This window comes from Microtus pennsylvanicus, chromosome 2 (genome assembly GCF_037038515.1).
Source record: "Microtus pennsylvanicus isolate mMicPen1 chromosome 2, mMicPen1.hap1, whole genome shotgun sequence".
NCBI lineage: Eukaryota > Metazoa > Chordata > Mammalia > Rodentia > Cricetidae > Microtus > Microtus pennsylvanicus.
Genome location: NC_134580.1, coordinates 106,907,431 through 106,926,329, shown reverse-complemented (window position 1 = coordinate 106,926,329; position 18,899 = coordinate 106,907,431). Strand labels below are relative to the sequence as shown.

General features: G+C 41.7%; 1 protein-coding gene across 2 annotated transcripts in view; it reads right to left on the bottom strand.

Moving 5' to 3' along the window:
* Tmem87b (transmembrane protein 87B) overlaps positions 1-18,899 on the bottom strand; it is a 42,088-nt gene that overhangs the window by 11,475 nt on the left and 11,714 nt on the right. The window contains exons 7-14 of one of the 2 annotated variants that reach the window (XM_075962116.1): positions 18,787-18,848; positions 18,399-18,582; positions 15,397-15,496; positions 11,962-12,055; positions 10,238-10,308; positions 6,359-6,468; positions 6,223-6,281; positions 3,778-3,881 (exon numbers count right to left, since the gene is read on the bottom strand). In XM_075962116.1, coding sequence (XP_075818231.1) covers positions 3,778-3,881; positions 6,223-6,281; positions 6,359-6,468; positions 10,238-10,308; positions 11,962-12,055; positions 15,397-15,496; positions 18,399-18,582; positions 18,787-18,848 — 784 coding nt within the window. Of the gene's footprint in view, positions 1-3,777; positions 3,882-6,222; positions 6,282-6,358; positions 6,469-8,486; positions 8,559-10,237; positions 10,309-11,961; positions 12,056-15,396; positions 15,497-18,398; positions 18,583-18,786; positions 18,849-18,899 lie in introns of both variants that reach the window. The other variant, XM_075962115.1, reaches the window with a different exon arrangement.

Here is an 18,899-nt window from a genome sequence, read left to right as displayed (position 1 = left end):
GCCACCACCGCCCGGCAAGGAGGAATTTTTTTAAAAGATTATGTGTATGAATATATTGCCTACTAAATACATTGCATGCCTGATGTCTGCAAAGGCCAGAAAAGGGGATCAGATGCCCTGGAGCTGGAGTTATAGGTGGTTGTGAGCTGCTATGTGGGTAGTGAGAGCTAAACCTGGGTCCTCTGCAAAAGCAACCAGTGCTCTTCTTAACCACTGAGCTTTCTCTTTAGCCCTCAAGGAGAAAAATGTTTTTCTATTTATTTATTTATTTATTTTGTATATAATATTCTTTCTGTGTGTATGCCTGCAGGCCAGAAAAGGGCACCAGACCCCATTACAGATGGTTGTGAGCCACCATGTGGTTGCTGGGAATTGAACTCAGGACCTTTGGAAGAGCAGGTAATGCTCTTAACCTCTGAGCCATCTCTCCAGCTGGAGAAAATGTTTATAGACAAAAAAAGCATTACATTTAGAGGATTGATGTTCTATTTTTATATCACTAAATGAATCTATATTTAAACAAACAAACATTTACATTTTAGAATCCTCTAAGAATTTTTGTATTTTAATTATTAAATACATCATATATTAAACATCTTTCCAAAGGTAAGTGCCTCCAAAAGCATTCAGGAAATATTGCTGGTAATAGCAAAAGTCAAATGTCCAGTATTTTTGGAGTGTGTGTGTGTGTGTGTGTGTGTGTGTGTGTGTGTGTATACATACACATTGTCTCTCACATTACAAAATACTGCACAGCCCCTGGTTACGGTGATGCATCTATCCATGGTGATACCCAGATATATTTTTAAAAAAGAAAAGTGTAGAAGAGTATTTTATTTATTTTTAATTCTTTTGGGAGAGGATTCAAGACAGGGTTTCTCTTCATAACAGCTCTGGCTGTCCTGGAACTCGCTTTATAAACCAGGTTGGCCTCGACTCAGAGATCCACCTGCTTCTGCCTGTGCTAGAATTAAAGACATGCGCCACCACTGCACAGTTTAAAAATTCTCTTTTTTTTTTTTTTTTGGATTTTCGAGACAGGGTTTCTCCGTAGCTTTTGGTTTCTGTCCTGGAACTAGCTCTTGTAGACCAGGCTGGCCTCGAACTCACAGAGATCCGCCTGCCTCTGCCTCCCGAGTGCTGGGATTAAAGGCATGCTAAAAATTCTCTTAAAGATAGGGTCTTGATGTGTATCCCAGGCTGGCCTTGAACTCACAGAGCTTCTGCTTCCTGATTGTTCTGACCCAACATGCCCAGTTATTTAAATTTTTATTATTTATTTGTGTGTGCGCATGTGCTCACACAATTGAAGGTCAGAGGACAACTTTGAGGAGTTGGTTCTCTCCTTCCAACAAATGGGTCCCAGGCAATGAACTCAGGTCCACAGACTTGATAGAAAGAGCCTTTACCTGCTGAGCCACCTCACTGGCCCAGTATTTGTTGTTGTTGTTTTTTTAAAATATTTATTTATTTATTTATTATATATACAATATTCTGTCTGTGTGTATGTCTGCAGGCCAGAAGAGGGCACCAGACCCCATTACAGATGGTTGTGAGCCACCATGTGGTTGCTGGGAATTGAACTCAGGACCTTTGGAAGAGCAGGCAATGCTCTTAACCTCTGAGTCACCTCTCCAGTCCCTGGCCCAGTATTTGTTAAAGGAAGAAGGAAACACATTTCCTAGTATGCCTGTCTCATTTTCCCTAGAGGGATACTCAGAAACTCAATAGTTCTCTCCTTGGAGAAGAAGGTAGGCAGGAGAAGGTGGGAATGGCCGCCACCACAGTCCAAAATACAGATTTCTGAACTGGAACTCAGTCCTGTGCCGTTCAGTCCTGCTCTCCCTGTCCAGCTTTTCTGAAATAAAGAATAGGCTGAATACCTTGACTCTCAAACTGCATACCTGCCTGTCTAAGCATCAGGTCAGTGCTCTAGAAGTTTCTGGCTCTGTGGATCCTGGATTTCAGATTAGGATGTTTAGTCAGTAAAATTTATGCAAATATTCTAAACTAAAGGCACTTCCAAGAATGTGGGATAAGAATGCTGCACCTGAACACAGTAGATCTGGTCCTGATGGTGCAGGTGTGGGCGAGCTGACCCTGAGGATGTGAAAGCAGGAGAACTGGCCCCACCCCTTGCTCACTGCTGCAAGGGTGAAATAGCTAGGGCAATCGGGGAGAGCTCACCCTGGTGGTGAGGATAGGGGAGAACTGGCGGGCAAGAACCAGGGTTGATTTGACCTACTTCAACATCTACCACCCATAATCTGCTGGAGCATGTGAAGGGGCCTGACCCACAGAACCAAAGCCACAGGATCTCCACAACACAGGGCAACAACAAGATATCCAAGAAGAGTACTAACGAGGGCCCAGCATTGATAGTGCAGCAGAAACCAGAGGTCTCAAATCAGATCAAATGACTCTTTGCAACAAACACTTGCAAGTAAAGATATATGGACGAAGGGGTTTACTGTGTGACACACTCTGTCACACGGCAGATGAAGAGATTTTTAATTTTTTTCTTTTTTTCTCTCTCTTAAATTGTTTTATTTTGAGGGGAGTTATAGGGGTGGAGGGTGGATATGAGGGGATAGGAAAATGAATGGGATCAAGATGCATGAAGTGAAAGACACATGGGATAAATAAAACAAAAGAAGGAAAAAATGCTGCCCCTGCCATACTAGCTATACTGCATACTTTGCTGACTTCTGTGTACCGTGACTTTTCTCCCCATCTCAATCTTTCGCTGTTTTATTGCTATTTTAAAGCTTTTCCATAAATTCTGGCTCTTCACAGAATCTGTTTAGTTTTGTTTTTCGAGACAGGATTTCTCTGTAGCTTTGGAGCCTGTCCTGGAACTTGCTCTGTAGACCAGGCTAGCCTTGAACTTACAGAGATCTGCCTGCTTCTATCTCCTGAGTGCTGGAATTAAAGGCGCCACCACCGCCTGGCTCTTCATAGAGTCTTTATCTTCCTCCTGGACTGCTTAATGCCTCCTACTGTCTTCCATTTGCTATGCCTGCTTTCTCACTTGACTATACAGCTGCTTAAAAACAAAGTACTTCCCAGCAGTCTCCATGTGTGTGGGGTCCCTGCAAGCATCAAGACCAGCACGGACCCCACACACATGGATCTGATGAAACTTGGGTCAGCACCACTTTTTAGTAGGTGGCAGGTCAAAACTTAAGGAGTCTGATCTTGAGGTTTCTTTTTCTTACACATTTAAGCACAGTAAAACTTTGGGGGAAAGTCTCCATGTAACAATTAACACAACAAAGCTTCAGGGATGGCTATATCAAAACTCCCTAGCAAAGCAGACCTCTATAGGAAAGCACCTGTGATCTTTGCTGTAAGAATGACTTCTATTGATAGTCAGGGCAAGGGTGTAAGGAGGAAGGACTTGTAATAAGTATAAGGGGAACTTTTATTGTTGAAGGATGCAAAGTACATGAGGCCTCTTTCATGAGGAAGGGTTCTATTCACTGAGAGACAAAGTTCAGGATTAGGGTTGAAACAGCTTAGGATTTTGGAGGACTCAAGTAAAGGCTGGACCCACAGAATAGCAAAAGATCACCAGGTTGTTTGACAACATCCACTCCTACTTTCCAGGTGAATGAACAGGCATCATTTCCTTCCCTTGGGGGAAAAAAAAAAGGCCTTTGTGTTTAACAGTTTTGGATTTCCTAATGCTTCCTGGGAGCTGTGCCTCCTAAGGTTCTCAACAGCACGGAAGGTAGCTAACAAATGCCTCCGAGTCATAATTCCCTGTGTTGTTACCTCTGATTATTTGCTGATGGCCTCCATAAGAACATGATCACAATAAGGATGAGTGAAAAGAGGAAGCTCCAAAATGCATCATCAACCCAGAGCTCCATCCAATCCTAGAACAAGGATGATCCAAACATGAACTGTCAACTTTCTGTTAAGTGTGCAAATGTCCATTCAAAGAATACATAGGAGTACTGAGATCTTTCCAGTCTGCCTAGCAAGTAAACATGTAATAATCTTTTTCTAAGGAAACCTATGTTGTAAGCATTGTTTCTAAAGGTAATACACATAATTCCCTTCACAAACAGATTTAGGAAAAAAAATCAAAACATGTAACTTCAAGCAGAAAATTTCAAGAGGGAACTATGCCAACCAAAGTTCAGTTTCTTTCCTTCAACTGTCTCTTACACGGCAGCAGATGAGGGCACCTGGCCCTTTGTGAGTACATCTGTGATCTCAAGAAAGAGGTTCTGAGTGAGAACTGAGATGAAGTAGGGGGCATCTCTCCTAAGCCAAGGCTAAGTGTGATATCAAAGCAGTACCCCACCTTGGGTGTGTAGTTCCATTCGGTACAGAGCCAGGCTGGGGTGTAGCTCTGTGAAGCAGAGCATGTGCAATGCCCCAGGTGCCATCTCTAGCACCAAAAGGTAAAAAGAAAGAAAAAGGGAGAAAGGGGGCACAAAATTTCTTTTCAAATACATAAAAACAAGTTCAGAAAAGGGGATAACAAATCTGAGGAACTTGCTCAAATATTTATTTATTTTTGGTATTGTGATACAGGCTAAAATATAAATTCAAGCCCAGGCTGGCCTTGAACTTCTGATCCTCCGGCCTCCTCCAGCTCCTGAAGCTGGGATTACAGGATTGTTCAACTACTGAGAGTTTATATGGCACTTGGATTAAACCCAGGATTTGTTCATGTGAGACAAGCATTCTACCAACTGAGATCCACCCCTAGTTTCAGAGTTATTTAAAAGAGAAAAAACTTTTGATAACTCTATAAAAAATACGTCAAAGTAAAAGGGAAAAACCCAAGAAAATTATTACTTTACAAACTAAATTCTTTGAAATTCTACAATAGTATAATTAAAAACAATAACTGCTTGAATAATTAACTTAAACACTTTAATAGTTTAATTAACCATTGATTTTTTTTGTCAGCTTAGTGGCTGCATATCAATCTACTTATATTTTAATTATCGTCTGTAGCCCCACAGTTGCTCAGTCAGCACCCCATCAGTCACTCAGGCCAAGGCATAGCAGAGCTTCCTGTCTCACAGCCCTGGCTCTTCCAAGGCCACGATATGTGGTTTAAATTAAGTCTCTATCATTCTATTTATCAATAAGACTCAGGGGTCAAAGGCTGGGGTAAAACCTTGATAGCTCGGGGAAGCTGAGTAGCAATTAGCTAACCCTATTTTAGGCCAGAGATGCCACAAGAGAAGGTTGAGAGATGCCACTCTTCCCTCTTCCCAGAACCAAAAGGTTCCAGTCCCTATCCTTTCCTTCCCAAGTATCTTTTCTATCCAAACTTTGGCTTCTCAAAGGCCAATTTCAGAAAGCCATTCGCTGGTTCTGCCCCGATTTAGAGCATAACTTTATTGGGCAGTCTCAGGAATGTTAAGAGTGTGATCAAAATAACCCACAACATTTCCCCCCTTTTGTCTAAATAAAAAGACAGGTCTCTTGTGGTGTCTCTGGCCAAAATACAAGGCCAAGCTTGTTGTTACTCAGCCTTTCTATGCTAGCAGGTTTTACCCCAGCCTTTTACTCCTGAGTCTTATTGATAAACAGAATGATAGAGACTTAATTTAAACCTACATATTGCAGCTGTAAGAAGGCTTAATTTAAACCTACATAGTGCAGTCAGAAAAGTAGAACCAGAAGCCCTGCCAGGCCACAGCCTGAGTGGCTGGTGGGGCACTAAGGGAGCTGTGGAACCACTGATAATAATTAAAATATCAGTAGATTTATGTGCAGTCACTAAGCCTACAAAAAAAAATCATTTGGCATTCTACACTGGATGCCATAAGTAATGAGACTTTTTATGTCTCTCCAGGCAGCTCCCAAATAATAATATAGAGACTTCTTTTGAGTTATAAAAGCTCAGCCTTGTCTTAGGATTGTTCCTAACTAGCTCTTATAACTTAAATTAACCCATTTATATTAATCTATGTTCTATTGCATGGCGTTACCTCTTTTCCACCTTGAACCTCCTGTGTTCTTCTCCATGTCTCCTGGCATCCCCTGTGTACCTAGATTCCTTCTCCTCTTCCTTTCTCTCCCCTATAAATCCCACCTATAACTCCTGCCTAGCTATTAGCTGTTCAACTTTTTATTACACCAATCACAGCAGTATACCTTCACACAATGTACAAATACCCCATAACAAACCACTTTAATTATCTAGCCAATGATTTAATTAAATTTTAAAATACTTAAGACTTTACTTACTGATTGGCATTTTGCAATCCTGAAGGTCTTGGTTGTCCACACCATAAACACTATAGAAGCTGAAAGACAAAGTCACCTTTGAAAGAACATACAACACTGAAATGGGTTGTTTTAGAAAGAGGCACAGATAGCTTACCTAGCACAGCAAAGATGAGTGTATTTGTAAAATGCCTATACAATGAAAATTTCACTGTGTTCTTTCTTAGCCTTAGAGTCTTCATAGTCTGTGCCAAACTTATAAAAATGTGAAAAACTAGTTAAGGAAAAACATGGAAAATGGCAAAGTATAGTTAAAGAAAATATAGTAAGAACCTTAAACTATAATCCCAAACACAGCAGTGCTAAATACAACTCTTAAAACAGAACACAGAAAATGAAACTTAATCTATACCATTCTAAAATTACAATTAATTACACAGTTTTCTATATAAAATTTCCATTGTCTAAAATGAATAAACAGACTTTAAGGAAAAAAGGCAAGAAAACCTGTGATGTATTCCTGTGAAACAGGACAGTGTAGTGTACACAGTCAAAGCAGAAACCCTCAGTTAAGACACCTCTTGCTACCTATGACACCATTTCTGTTGCTTTCTTGTTTTCTTTTTCTAGTTGGTTCTTATGTTATTCTCTAAATAGCCATAATTGAGGAGTCAGAGCATCTATCAATTCCTTTTTATAAACTAAAAAACTGACAAAAGAAGCCTGAGTTTAAGGAGACATCTCTTGGAAGGACAAGGGCATGTAAGCTATCCAAGCAACTTAAAGGCCAAGGAGAAAAGACCCGTGGACGGAAGGATGCAAGCACAGGGAGTTGGCCGGGCACAGTGACAACATACAAGTCTTTCCCGGGGGGGGGGGCTGATGGTTCTCATGAGGCCCTTTAAAGAGGTAGGTACGTGTTCGGGCTGACAATGGGTTCAAGGATCGTTGGAGGGAAAAGTCTTTAAGTTTGGTAAAGTTAGTATTTTGTCTTGATTAGACAAGGAAACAGAAAGTTTAGCTAATCATTCATAAGGCAAAGCATGGGAATTTGGAGGGTCTGGGTCTGGCTTAGTCAGCTAAAGCAGGAACATCCTGGACCAAGTTCTATGGAAAGGAACAATAGCCTTTTCCAGAACACAAATGGTTGAGGGAAGATTTTCTTTTAATATTTATTTATTTATTATGAATACAATATTCTGTCTGTATGTCTGCAGGCCAGAAGAGGGCACCAGACCTCATTACAGATGGTTGTGAGCCACCATGTGGTTGCTGGGAATTGAACTCAGGACCTTTGGAAGAGCAGGCAATGCTGTTAACCATCTCTCCAGCCCTTGAGGGAAGATTTTGCATTGGTTGCTTTCCAAGAGTATCAGGCTCAAGTAAGGCTCATACTATCCAGAAAGAGGAAACAGAGAGATTTCCTTGCTGAACCCTGAGGTCAGCAGAGGCCTGCAGGTCTCTGCTCTTGCAGTTGAGTTCCTCCTTGGGGGCACACCAGGGGCCTTTATTTATGAACCAGATACCAACAGAGAGCAGGGCAAGCTTTGAATTTGTACCTCTTTAAAAGATTAAATACTTCAAAAAGCTGGGTGGTGGTGGTACACACCTTTAATCCCAGTACTTGGGAGGCAGATGCAGGCGGATCTCTCTGTGAGTTCAAGGCCAGTCTGATCTACAGAAAGAGTTCAAGGACAGCTAGAGAAACCCTGTCTCAAAAAAAAAAAAAGACTAGATATTAAAAAAAAAGTTTTCGTTCAGTCATTCTAGATATCCAATACTTTTATAATAAAAATTTTCCCCTTTCTTTCTTAAAAATTTTAGTTAATTAAAAAACGTTCTTTCAGAAAGGGTCTCACTGTGTAGCCATGGCTGGTCTGGAACTCAGAGATCCTTCTGCCTGCCTCTAAGTGCTGGGATTAAGATGTGTACCACTATGGCTGACAAGATCAGCTTCTAAAGTAACACACTCCAATCAAGTAGGCCCTACTGTGAGACCCTACAAAAGTGCAAACACACTGTACTCCTTAAACACATCGGATGAAACAAACAAATCTGTTCTTGTTAGATCATTCAAAGGTGTTCTTTGAGCCACAGGGTTAAAAATATCAAAAGTAAATTTGAAACTGCCTAAGCCTTTACTTACCAAGACACTGTTTAATTGGGTCAAGTTTAACTCACCCCAGCGCTACCCCCTGCAGAAGAGAAAGCAGTGATGAAAGTGCAGAGGCTCCACAAGGTGGAGAGAGCCAGGGGAGCATGCTGCTGCAGTAAGAAAAGGATATCCACCAGCACAAGCCCGAGTCAAGGAGAGAGAGAGGCAGGCTGGCCAGAAGAACAAGATCAGAGTCATTCGCCTGCAGCAAAACAGCAAAACAAATAACCAAGCAGCAAAGGGGGTATGGGGAGACATAAGAAAGACTACCAACTTTGAATTTCTGTCAGTTAAGATTCTTACAGGATTAACTGTTTTTGTGTTAGGTTCATCAAAATCAAAGAGAGCAAGGTCATTGCCCTAAACCATCAATTTCGTATTCAGCCCTGCTTACATCTGCTTATCATCCATAACCACCCAGGACACTGACTTCTTACTTTACAGTGGTAAAAATGACCAAACAGCAGGTGACAGAAAACTTGGCAAATTCAGATTCAAAGGAAAGGGCTATTATAGTAACTTATTTCTGGTCACCATTCAGTACTGTACAGGCTAATTTTAATTTTTGAATTTCTTTATGAACACTGAGTAAATTAAACCTGTCTCCTTGCTTTTCCTACCTCTCCACTCTGTTGACTCACTGTACAGGAAGGTAATGAAGTCAATGCTGTCCAAAGGCGATAGCCTGCCCATATTAACACAGAGATGGGATCAGAAAATACAGAGCTTTTTCCTTGAAAATTTCTGCCAGTTACTACGTGAATGTTTTCCCAATGAATCACCCTGTGGAGGGTTAAGAAGAAATCTTTGGGATAAGTATCTGTAAGTCCCAAGAGAAAACAGCACATTTTGTTATTTGTTTGTTTTGGGACAGGATCTCTTTAAGGAGCCCCAGCTGTCTTTGAACTCTCTTTGAAGCTCAGGCTGGCCTCTAACTTAGAGATCAGCTGCCTCTGCCTCCCAAGTACTAGTATTAAAGGCATGTACCACCACACCTGGCTACAAAATTCTTCTGGATGAGAAGTCTGAAGTTCAATTGCTTAATGCAAGGGCATATTCCCTAACTTGTCAAAAACTCCAGGCACAAACTACTTTAGAAAATAGGTAATTTCAAAAGAGACAGCCCAGGGTCCTTTCTAAATACACAGTGGCATAGGACAAGCCATCAGGGCAGCGATGTACTGCTGAGGGCGGGGTTGCTCCATCTCTACTGTAGCTCTATCAACCGAATTCCAGAGGTGTCTATTTCTTCTGTTCGTTCTCCACAGGAAGGCAAGCATCTCTAAGAAGCCACAGCAGAGGCTGCACAGGACCCATCGTTACATCATTTACATCTTTCGTTCCATCTTTCCCCATGGCCTCATCTGCCATAATCCCCCCACCATATTTACATGTAAAAATCTAATCTGGGACATTCTGCCACTGTCTCCTTTAGCTTTACACTTCCAACTATGCTATCCCCTCAATTCTCTTCCTACTTACTCAACCATTTCTGTGAAGTCTTTACTTTTATTGCCAGAGTTTTCCTCTTGCCTCTATTCTCACACCAACACTCTAAAATGGCAATTTCTCCTGCTGTGCTGTTCCAGTGAAGTTACATATTTGTCTCTATCAGGCGTGAATTCTGTAAATGCAGAGACAATATTCTCTATTTGTGCCTCACTGTGTCAGGTGTACACTGAGCACTTTATTTAGTGAACTAACAGAAAAATAAAGACATTTCTATCTGGGGAGTTACTACTTTCTTGCCTTTAGCTAAACTACTATATTGAGAAAACAATAATGCACAATTATATTTCATCCCACCATTATTATAAATTAAAAGTAATCTAATTTTAATAATACCACAAACTATTTTGGGAGGACATGGTAAAGGATATGAACCACACAAAAATGGAGTCAATAACTGCTAAAATAATGTCACTCAAAACAACAGCTAAATGTTTAGAACCCTGAAAGATAAAAGTAGGGAAGGTCTAAATTTACACACGATTCACTGCAGTGTATAAGTATCACCTGAAGAGAAACAATTTTGCTTTTTATCACCTACAATACCATGGAAGACTTTATAGCTTGATGGAATTGTGTTTAGCAAACAGAAATCATCTGTTTTGGGAAAACCAAATGTAATTTCTTACCAATTTATTTCATGCTGGGATTAAATAGACTGGCAAATAATAATAATAATAAAAAAAAATGCTTGCCATGCCCCAATCTCACCCGGACCTGCCATTTCAATGCTCGTCCTCGTCATACCAAATCTAGAGCTGATCCTATGAAAGGAACAGACTCCTGCCCTCCCTTGATGATAAAGGCATACACTCATGTAAAAAAGTCAAAGTAAAGGTAGGATATTATGTGGAAAGGGAGGAACAAACTATAAATTAGATACCTGTTTCAACAGCTACATTGAAAACAGCCAGTATCTAAAGTGTTGGTTATGTAAATGTTAAAATGTATAATACTATATTTATATGCAGGGTATTATTTTTCCTATAGTCTTTTTAGTAAAGACTAATTTTCTATGAATTATATGTTTACATATATATTTAAACAGATAGGAGGCTAGCCAGGTGTGGTGGCACAGACCTTTAATCCCAGCACTCAGGAGGCAGAAGCAGGTGGATCTCTGTGAGCTCAAGACCAGGCTGGTCTACAAAGAGAGTTTCAGGACAGGCAGGACCGTTACACAGAGAAACCCTGTCGCAACACAGACACACACAAGGGATTCTTCATGATTATGAAAAGAAACAAATATACTCAAAGAATAAAAGAATAGGTTCATAACACGGAATGCAGATACATCAGGATAATGGAATGAGGCTTCTTAATACTGCTCAAAAATGTCCTCCTTCAAGAGCCAAACAAAAATATGTGAGGGAAGCTCATGTTAATTGCTCTGTGCAGTGATCTGAGCTACACACTGGATTCAATACATTTCGGGTAAGATGTAAGTCTATGAGTCAGGTAAACCCCAGTAAGCTTCTCAATTTGGCTTCCCAAGAACTCAAGCTCCTTTCACAGGAGCAGTTCAGCTAGTTTTGCTTTTCTCTTAGGGGTTTTCAGAAACTAAAATCCAACACTTCCTCAGAGGACAAGTGCTACTGCCTACATGACCACAGTCTTCCCTGAACATGACCTCCTCCTGGTTCTTCCAACTATAGGAAGCGCTGACTCCCTAGAGAGTAAATCCAGCTAGAGCAAAGTTAGAGTCAAATGAGAGGAGGGATGCTTACATGAGTGAAGGGAATAATTCCCTTTCTGCTCATTTGATCCATTTCTAAGCCCAGGATTAAGAAAGATATGCCTGTGTTCAAACTACGTCAGGGCAGAAATAGACACCCTTAATAATGACCATAGACGTAGACGTTTCTGGAAGGAGCTGCTTCCAAGGATGCTAATCAGTGCTTCCCCTGTCCACTTTTAGAAAGCTCTCTGGGCTCTTCCTTCACCAATTATTAAAAAAAGACTATTCCATCTGAAAAATACTCAAATAGGAACTCTCTCATACATTTTTATCTTAAAAACAAAGAGATATTAAGAGACTAAGTACAATTTCATTCCATAGCAACAAAAAGGGGTGATTGGGTTAATGTGGCTTTTACCCCAATGACTCTCATGACGCCTTCAATGGCTGCAAAGATCAAGTAAAGCAGTCCCAGTCCGATCACCCGGTGCATGACTGTTCCTAACCGAGGCCTAGAATAAGCAAGAGAGAGTGGGGGGAGAGAAAGCATGAGTCAGGAGAGCACATCTGAACACAGAACTCACAGGGTCTGTACACAGAGAGCACTATTTAGTTACATGGCTATGCCTGGAACTCTGTGTTCTCTTTCACAGGACACCAGGACTTCCCCCTAGGACTTGAAGCTGTGAAGGTGTCAGAGGATTTGAAGTTCAAGCAACAGGATGAACATAACCAAGTACTACTTAGAATTGAGGAGCAGGTTGGTGAATCCAGGCAGGGTTATGTCAGTGTCTAGGGGCTGCTGACAGAGACTATGACTTCCACTAACTATAACCGCAAGCTATATGGAGCACTATCTTGGAGGAGCCCACTGATCTTGTGACTGGACACAGAGCAGGGCATGAGCACAAGGAACCTCTCTTTCCTGTCTCTCATCCCATAGCAAGGGTAATAACATAATTTGGCTTTTAATCTTTAAACTTAAAAGTTAAAATAATATTTTTGATTCTTACAACATAAATGAGTAGGGGAAATTTTATTTCTTTTACAATTAACAACCTGAATACAGATGGGATCTACAAATCAGAACTGATTACATATGCTCTTACAATACTTTAAACCCTCTTCTAGAGTAAGGAAAAAATGGCTTTGAAAACATACCTAAGACAGTCATGTTAAAGCAAAACCTAAGGCAAGGAGCTGTCGGGTGTGGAGAAGGGGACCAGGGTGGTAGCCCCCTTGAGGTTACAGGCAAGAAAGGGCTTGGAATGCTGCCCAGGTTGGCCCTGAACTGGAGGTCATTTGGGGAGTGCTGGGATTACTCAACAGACCTAGCTGTAACCTAACAATTCTATCCAAGGTACTTACTCAAGAAAGACAAAATAAGAAAGCCTAAAAGCCCGTCTGTCAGTGATCATGACAGCTTTACCATTATTGCCAAGAGTTAGGGAGGAAAATTTTTACCAGCTAGTAATAGCCCAACAGCTTTAGGGAGAAAAGCAGCCTCATTACCTTGGGAAAGTTATATAACAGAACTCTTCAGGAAACATGGAAAAACACCTGTGTGCCCCTTTTAAGATAAAAACATACGCTGTTCCTGTTTACCTTCCTGCCTTTAGGAGGGAAAGAACTGGGAAGAACTACGTGTGGATAATGATCACCTATTAGAAAGCCAACAAAACCAGGCTTGCTCTCAGCACCATCAAGAGCTAAGCAACTTGGCTAATCCCTACTCTAGCACTATCCGTCTACACCAGCCACATTCAATTAGAAGTAAAATGGGATTAAAAAAAATTATTAAAGTAATCAGAACTCCAAGCCATCTATGATTTAAACTAGTCAATGATCCATGAGAAACTGGGGCTTAAAAGCTAGTAAACCATCTTAGTCCTTATGGCAGTCAGAATCCTCCTTACATCAGAGGGAATGGCAGATCAGAATTACAACAGATAAGAAAGAATGTCTGTAATTCAAAAACATAGCTGAGTTGCCATGTTTGCATCTGGGCTTAGATGGCATTTTCTTTATTTAAATAGTTTACTTATTTTCCTTTCATGTGCATTCATGTTTTGCCTGCACGTATGTCAGTGTAAAGGTGTCAGATCCCCTGATACTGGAGTTACAGGCAATTCTGAACTGCCATGTGGGTGCTAGGAATTGAACCCGGGTCCTCTGGATGAGTAGCTGGTGCTCTTAACTACTGAGCCATCTCCCTAGCCCCTAGATGGCAGTTCTAAACAGTCTCTCTACTGTCCTTGTGAATGAAACACCTGACACAGCAATGTCACCCCTGCCTGGATCCCAGAGACAACTGAACCCAACTCCATTTGTTTTAGTTTTACTCCTGTCAACTCTTCAGGAAGGGCCTGGGAGCCTGACATCTTGATGCTAGCCGTGTTCCCAAACAATGAGAATACACAAATCAGCATAAGGAATACAGATCTTTGAAGTCACACCCTTAGTACCACTTTTCTACCTTTGTCTTCACTGTGAACACTTCAGAGCTCCTAGATTTCTCCTAGTTTTTTTTTTTTTTATTAGCTGACATCAATGTTGTTTCTCCTGCGATCCTACTTTAACTTGAAAATACCCTTAACCAAGCACCTCAAACACCTGCCAAACATTTGCACTGTGCAGAGAACAGCTAAAGTTACTAACAGGGCTTTCTACTTCAAAATGACCTTCCTCTCACCTCTCCCAAGCTGCTTGTGCCTACGCTGCAGTGGTAGGGTTACTCTCAGGTAGGAGGGCTACTCTGGGAGTGCATGGCCTCTGCTGGTTCCCTGGGTAGGTCAATGGTACAAGAGCCCATTAGCGAATCCTTTAGATGAGAGTGACCCAAATGATGACCATCTTCGCAGTCTCCTACCAGAGATCACCCACAAAAGATAGGTAGGAGTTCCTATTGGTTACGAACCTCCCAAGCACTGAGTTCATCTCTAGGTACACACCCCCATCCCCAGATTGCTTTATAGACGTAACAGTATTGCTACCTGGATGGCTAGGGGCATTCGGCCCTCTGCTACTACTGTCACTACTCCAAGTTGGGCCCATCCATGTTTCCTGTAGACCTAGGGACATCTTAATGTGCAGGTCTTATATCAGCCCCTAGCCTTTTCTGCAAGCTTGTTAAAACAGAAAAGGCAAGACAGGGTAAATGAGGTCCTGAGAAAGGAAGATTCAAAGTGGTGTGACCAGTTCTCCTGCCTTCACTTTCACAAAGTTTCTGTACCTTTCATGGCGCCCTCAGTGGCTCTAATGTTATAACAGGGTGTCCAGAACTTCATAGCTTTGTGGTCTGCAGGGCAAGGGAAGATCGTATGTCCAGTGGAAAATAAATGATGATCCCCAGCAATGATGGTTCTGTACTTTGGGCCTGGATTTGTTGCACCTTTATAGTAAGACACAGACTACTTATAAGGTGTGGTGGCACATACCTATAACCCCAACACTCTGGGAGGTGCAGGCCCCCTTGGGCTACTGGGATTCAATTCAGGACCTTCATTTGGAGATAATATAAAATAGCTAGCCCATGCAAGGTTTGTATTTTTTTTTTCTTTCTTTTTCAAGACAAGGTTTCTCAGTAGCTATGGAGCCAGTCCTAGAACTTGCTCTATAGACAAGGCTGGACTCGAACTCACAGAGATCCACCTGCCTCTGCCTCCTGAGTGTTGGGATTAAAGGCAAGAGCCACCACCACTTGGTCCGTGCAAATTTTTCAAACCCATGCTCTTGCAGGGTTTTCCCTTGGGGATTCAGGCTGCAACACTGACAAGTCCTGAGTTCCACAGATGTGCATGGGCAAAAGCACAAGACAGGAGAATTGGGAGTTGTTCAATACAGCAGTACTTACTTCACAATGCCGTAACCCAAGCTCACAATGATCACAAGCAGGCGAGCCAATGTCCTCTTAACTGCAGATATCAACTCTGCAAATATCAGTAAACCTTGGGCTGAGGGGAAGAAAAGAAAACAATTTATTATGTTTATTTTTAGAAACCTTTTAACTAAGACTCCAAAGAATTACCATCATATGCAAGGACACTAGCCTCAGACTAATTAGCCATATGTGATTTACAAGCCATTTAATCCAACTGATATTTCAAGCCTCAGTGGAAAGCAGCACTACTTTCTAAAGATTCATCAGTTCTACTGGGCAGTTTTCTTACGTCAACCTGAAATCTACCGGAGCTCCCCTCCAAGTCATGTTCAGCAAATATCTGAAAGCCATTACGCTCTCTGGAGTTCTCTTTTCTCCGTGTGCCTTCATCATTTATTCATTTAAAAAGCATATTTATAACAGTAAAGTGCTAGCCTAGAATGTGCAAGGCCCTAGGTTCAAACCCTAACACCTCAAAAAGAAATCAAAGTATCTATTGTGCTCCTACCATATTTCTGCAGTAATAAAGAGGCCTCTTGATCCCTATCTGCAAAGACTCTGAACTCTGGTTAGGCCATGTAAGCGGACATAACTAAGCATGGGGAGCGCTACATGTGACACAGTAATCCCGAGACTAGGAGAAAGAGCACCTAATACATTATACACTTAGGGGAGGCATAATTGGTCTGGAAATCTCACAGGTGAGTAAACGAGGACTTAAAAAACCAAGTGGACAGGGGCTGGAGAGATGGCTCAGCAGTTAAGAGTACTGACTGCTCTTCCAGAGGACCTGGGTTCGATTCCCAGTACCCACATGGCAGCTCACAACTGTCTGAAAATGCAGTTCCATGAGATCTGACACCTTCGCACCAACGAACATAATAAAGTTAAATAAATAAACAAAAATATTTAAAAAAAAAAGGAGAAAAACCAAGTGGACATATGTGGGGGAAGGAAGTATGAAGAAGGGAAAAGCATGGTGTATATACAGCAGACTGCAACATGCCAAGAAAAGAGCACAGGTTAGAGGCTAGGACCACTCATGGCTCTAGGGACTCCATTATGGAGTCTAGACTTAATGCTGAAGGCAGTGAGAAGTCAACAGTAGACAGAGAAGAGGAGGGTGGGATTGAGGCCAGGACCAGGATCACTCATGGCTCCAGGGGCTCCACAATGGAGTCTAGACTTGATGCTAAGAGCAGTGGGAAGTCAACAACAGTAAATACAGACAAAGAATTGGTAAACTACAGCCCAGGGGCTAAATCTGGCCTTGCATATCTCTGTAAATCAAGTTTTAACACAACACAGACAGGTTTATTTGTTTATTGTCGTCTGTGGCTACTTTCATAATGGCAGAGCTGAGTGATTACAACATAGACCATGTGGTGTACAAAGTCAAAATATTTAGTACGTGGCCTTTACACAACTCTTCAAACATACTAACAGTGGCTCAGTTTCTTTGACAACCCCTTTGGTGACACTTCAGATGAAAGACTTGGATTCCCTGTTAGCTGCAAATGGCCCTTCATCTCTTCATGGATTTCTGGTTTTTGCTGTTCCTCAGTTCATACTGCCCTTGCTTTCTCTAGATAAGAGACCCTTACCAGAACAGAAAGGGAAGGAACTGCCTTCTCTGACACTCAGTAGGTTTCAACCCTCATCATCCATACTACTCCCAGCCTACCCCTACAGTGCTTGGGAAGGAATCCAGGGCCTATGTATGCTAGGCGAGTTATCCACCACTGGGATATAACCCAGCACCACACTCTCTTGACTTAGAGCACATATGCAAACATCTGTGTGCATGTATACACAAGCACATATACAGCAGGAACAGCTCTACTATGCAGACCTCCATGTTGGCCTCTGTTTAGCCTTTTGTGGATATGCTTTTAGCCTTTCTATTTTAATGTATTTTCAACATTCCTCAACAGAAAGAAATTAGTGTAATAAATTTCTATGAACGCATCGTTTAGTTTCGATAAATAGTAACTTGAATCCAAAGTGGTTTCATGTGTATTTCAATTCAGTTTTTTTTTCCTGGAGTGGGCCAGCATCACAGCGTCGATTAATAATCTATGCAAGATCATCTGTAACTGCACTCAAAGGTCATTTTTACCCCTTTGAAATTCTCTCTCCCTTTCCAAAGTGTCTGTGGTAAGAATGAACCCTCACGTTTCCAGTCTGCTTGAATCTATCTTCTACAAGCCTGAGGCACACATCTGAAATGTACAATAGTATCCTTCCCAGCTTCAAACAACTGTGCAAACCATGGCAGTGCCGAAAAGCTCATGCAGGGTGAAGGAGAGAAGAACAGACTACAGAGACCACACAATTTGGTGCTACTCATTTTATTCTCTGGGGCCAAAGTGTCTCTCTTTTCTTTTTCAAAGAAGAGAAAAAATTGGAGAAGGAAAAATATCAAAAGCACTGGCCACACCTAAGGCACCCTTACCCATGTCTTGGTATTGTTTTAATACCACTCACTGTTTCTTTTTCTAGAAACAAAAGTGAAGGGAAAATTAGCAGAAAAAAAAAAGCAAATGGAGAACTAGCTCAGATAATTAGAGTCCTCCTCTAACATTCCCACTTCTGCGTAGGGTTGGAGAGTGCACATGTCACTTCATACCTGTACACCGGAGGACACAGGTGTCCTCACTCACTACTCTCTTCACTTTATTCCTGAGACCAAGTCTCTCACTGAACCTACAGCTAGGCTGCTATCAAGCAAGCCACCCCCCCCCCCCCCGCCAGTGTTGGGGTTAGAAGTTATGTGTGGCCACATCCAGCTCTTAAGTGAGTACTGAATTCTGCCTCAGGTCCTCATGTACTGAGCCATCTTCCCAGCCTTCTGACATTTTCCTGTTGGCTGCCATCCTCTTCACCTAGGTATAAAAGGGGCCTGCCTACAGCTCTGCTCACATCACATCAGCTATAATACACTACACATAACTCATGAAACAGTCAAAACTTACTTGACAGTCCAGTGCTGTTGATGTTTTGGTATTCACTATAAAAAACTGCCTTTTCAAGCATTCCTAGGAAAATAACAGCTGCAATCCAGAACTGGATTCTTAATATATCTTTCCAGTAACAGGCAGACCACATGAGCCAGAGGACACCATACAATATGTAAACAATACACATCACCATGTAAAACTGCAGGAAGAGAAACAGTGTTAGTAGCCTCTGACCCTTCGACTCTACAGAGTCGACATCTCAGGAGCTTCCCTTCCCTCAGCCCCTTCATTTCCTCATCACTCTAGAAGCAGAAACAGAGGGCTTGTCAGAGCAACCCTACAGAGAAGTTATACTACTGAACTCCTACAAATTAACTTGAGAAAAATGATGAGACATACTCACAATCATTAGAGGCCAGTCTGATGCAGAGATGTATCCATGAGGCCCCACCATAGAAAGAGAAACTAGTCACAGCAGGAGGGAGGAAGAAGAAGAAATTTAAGAGTTAACTAATA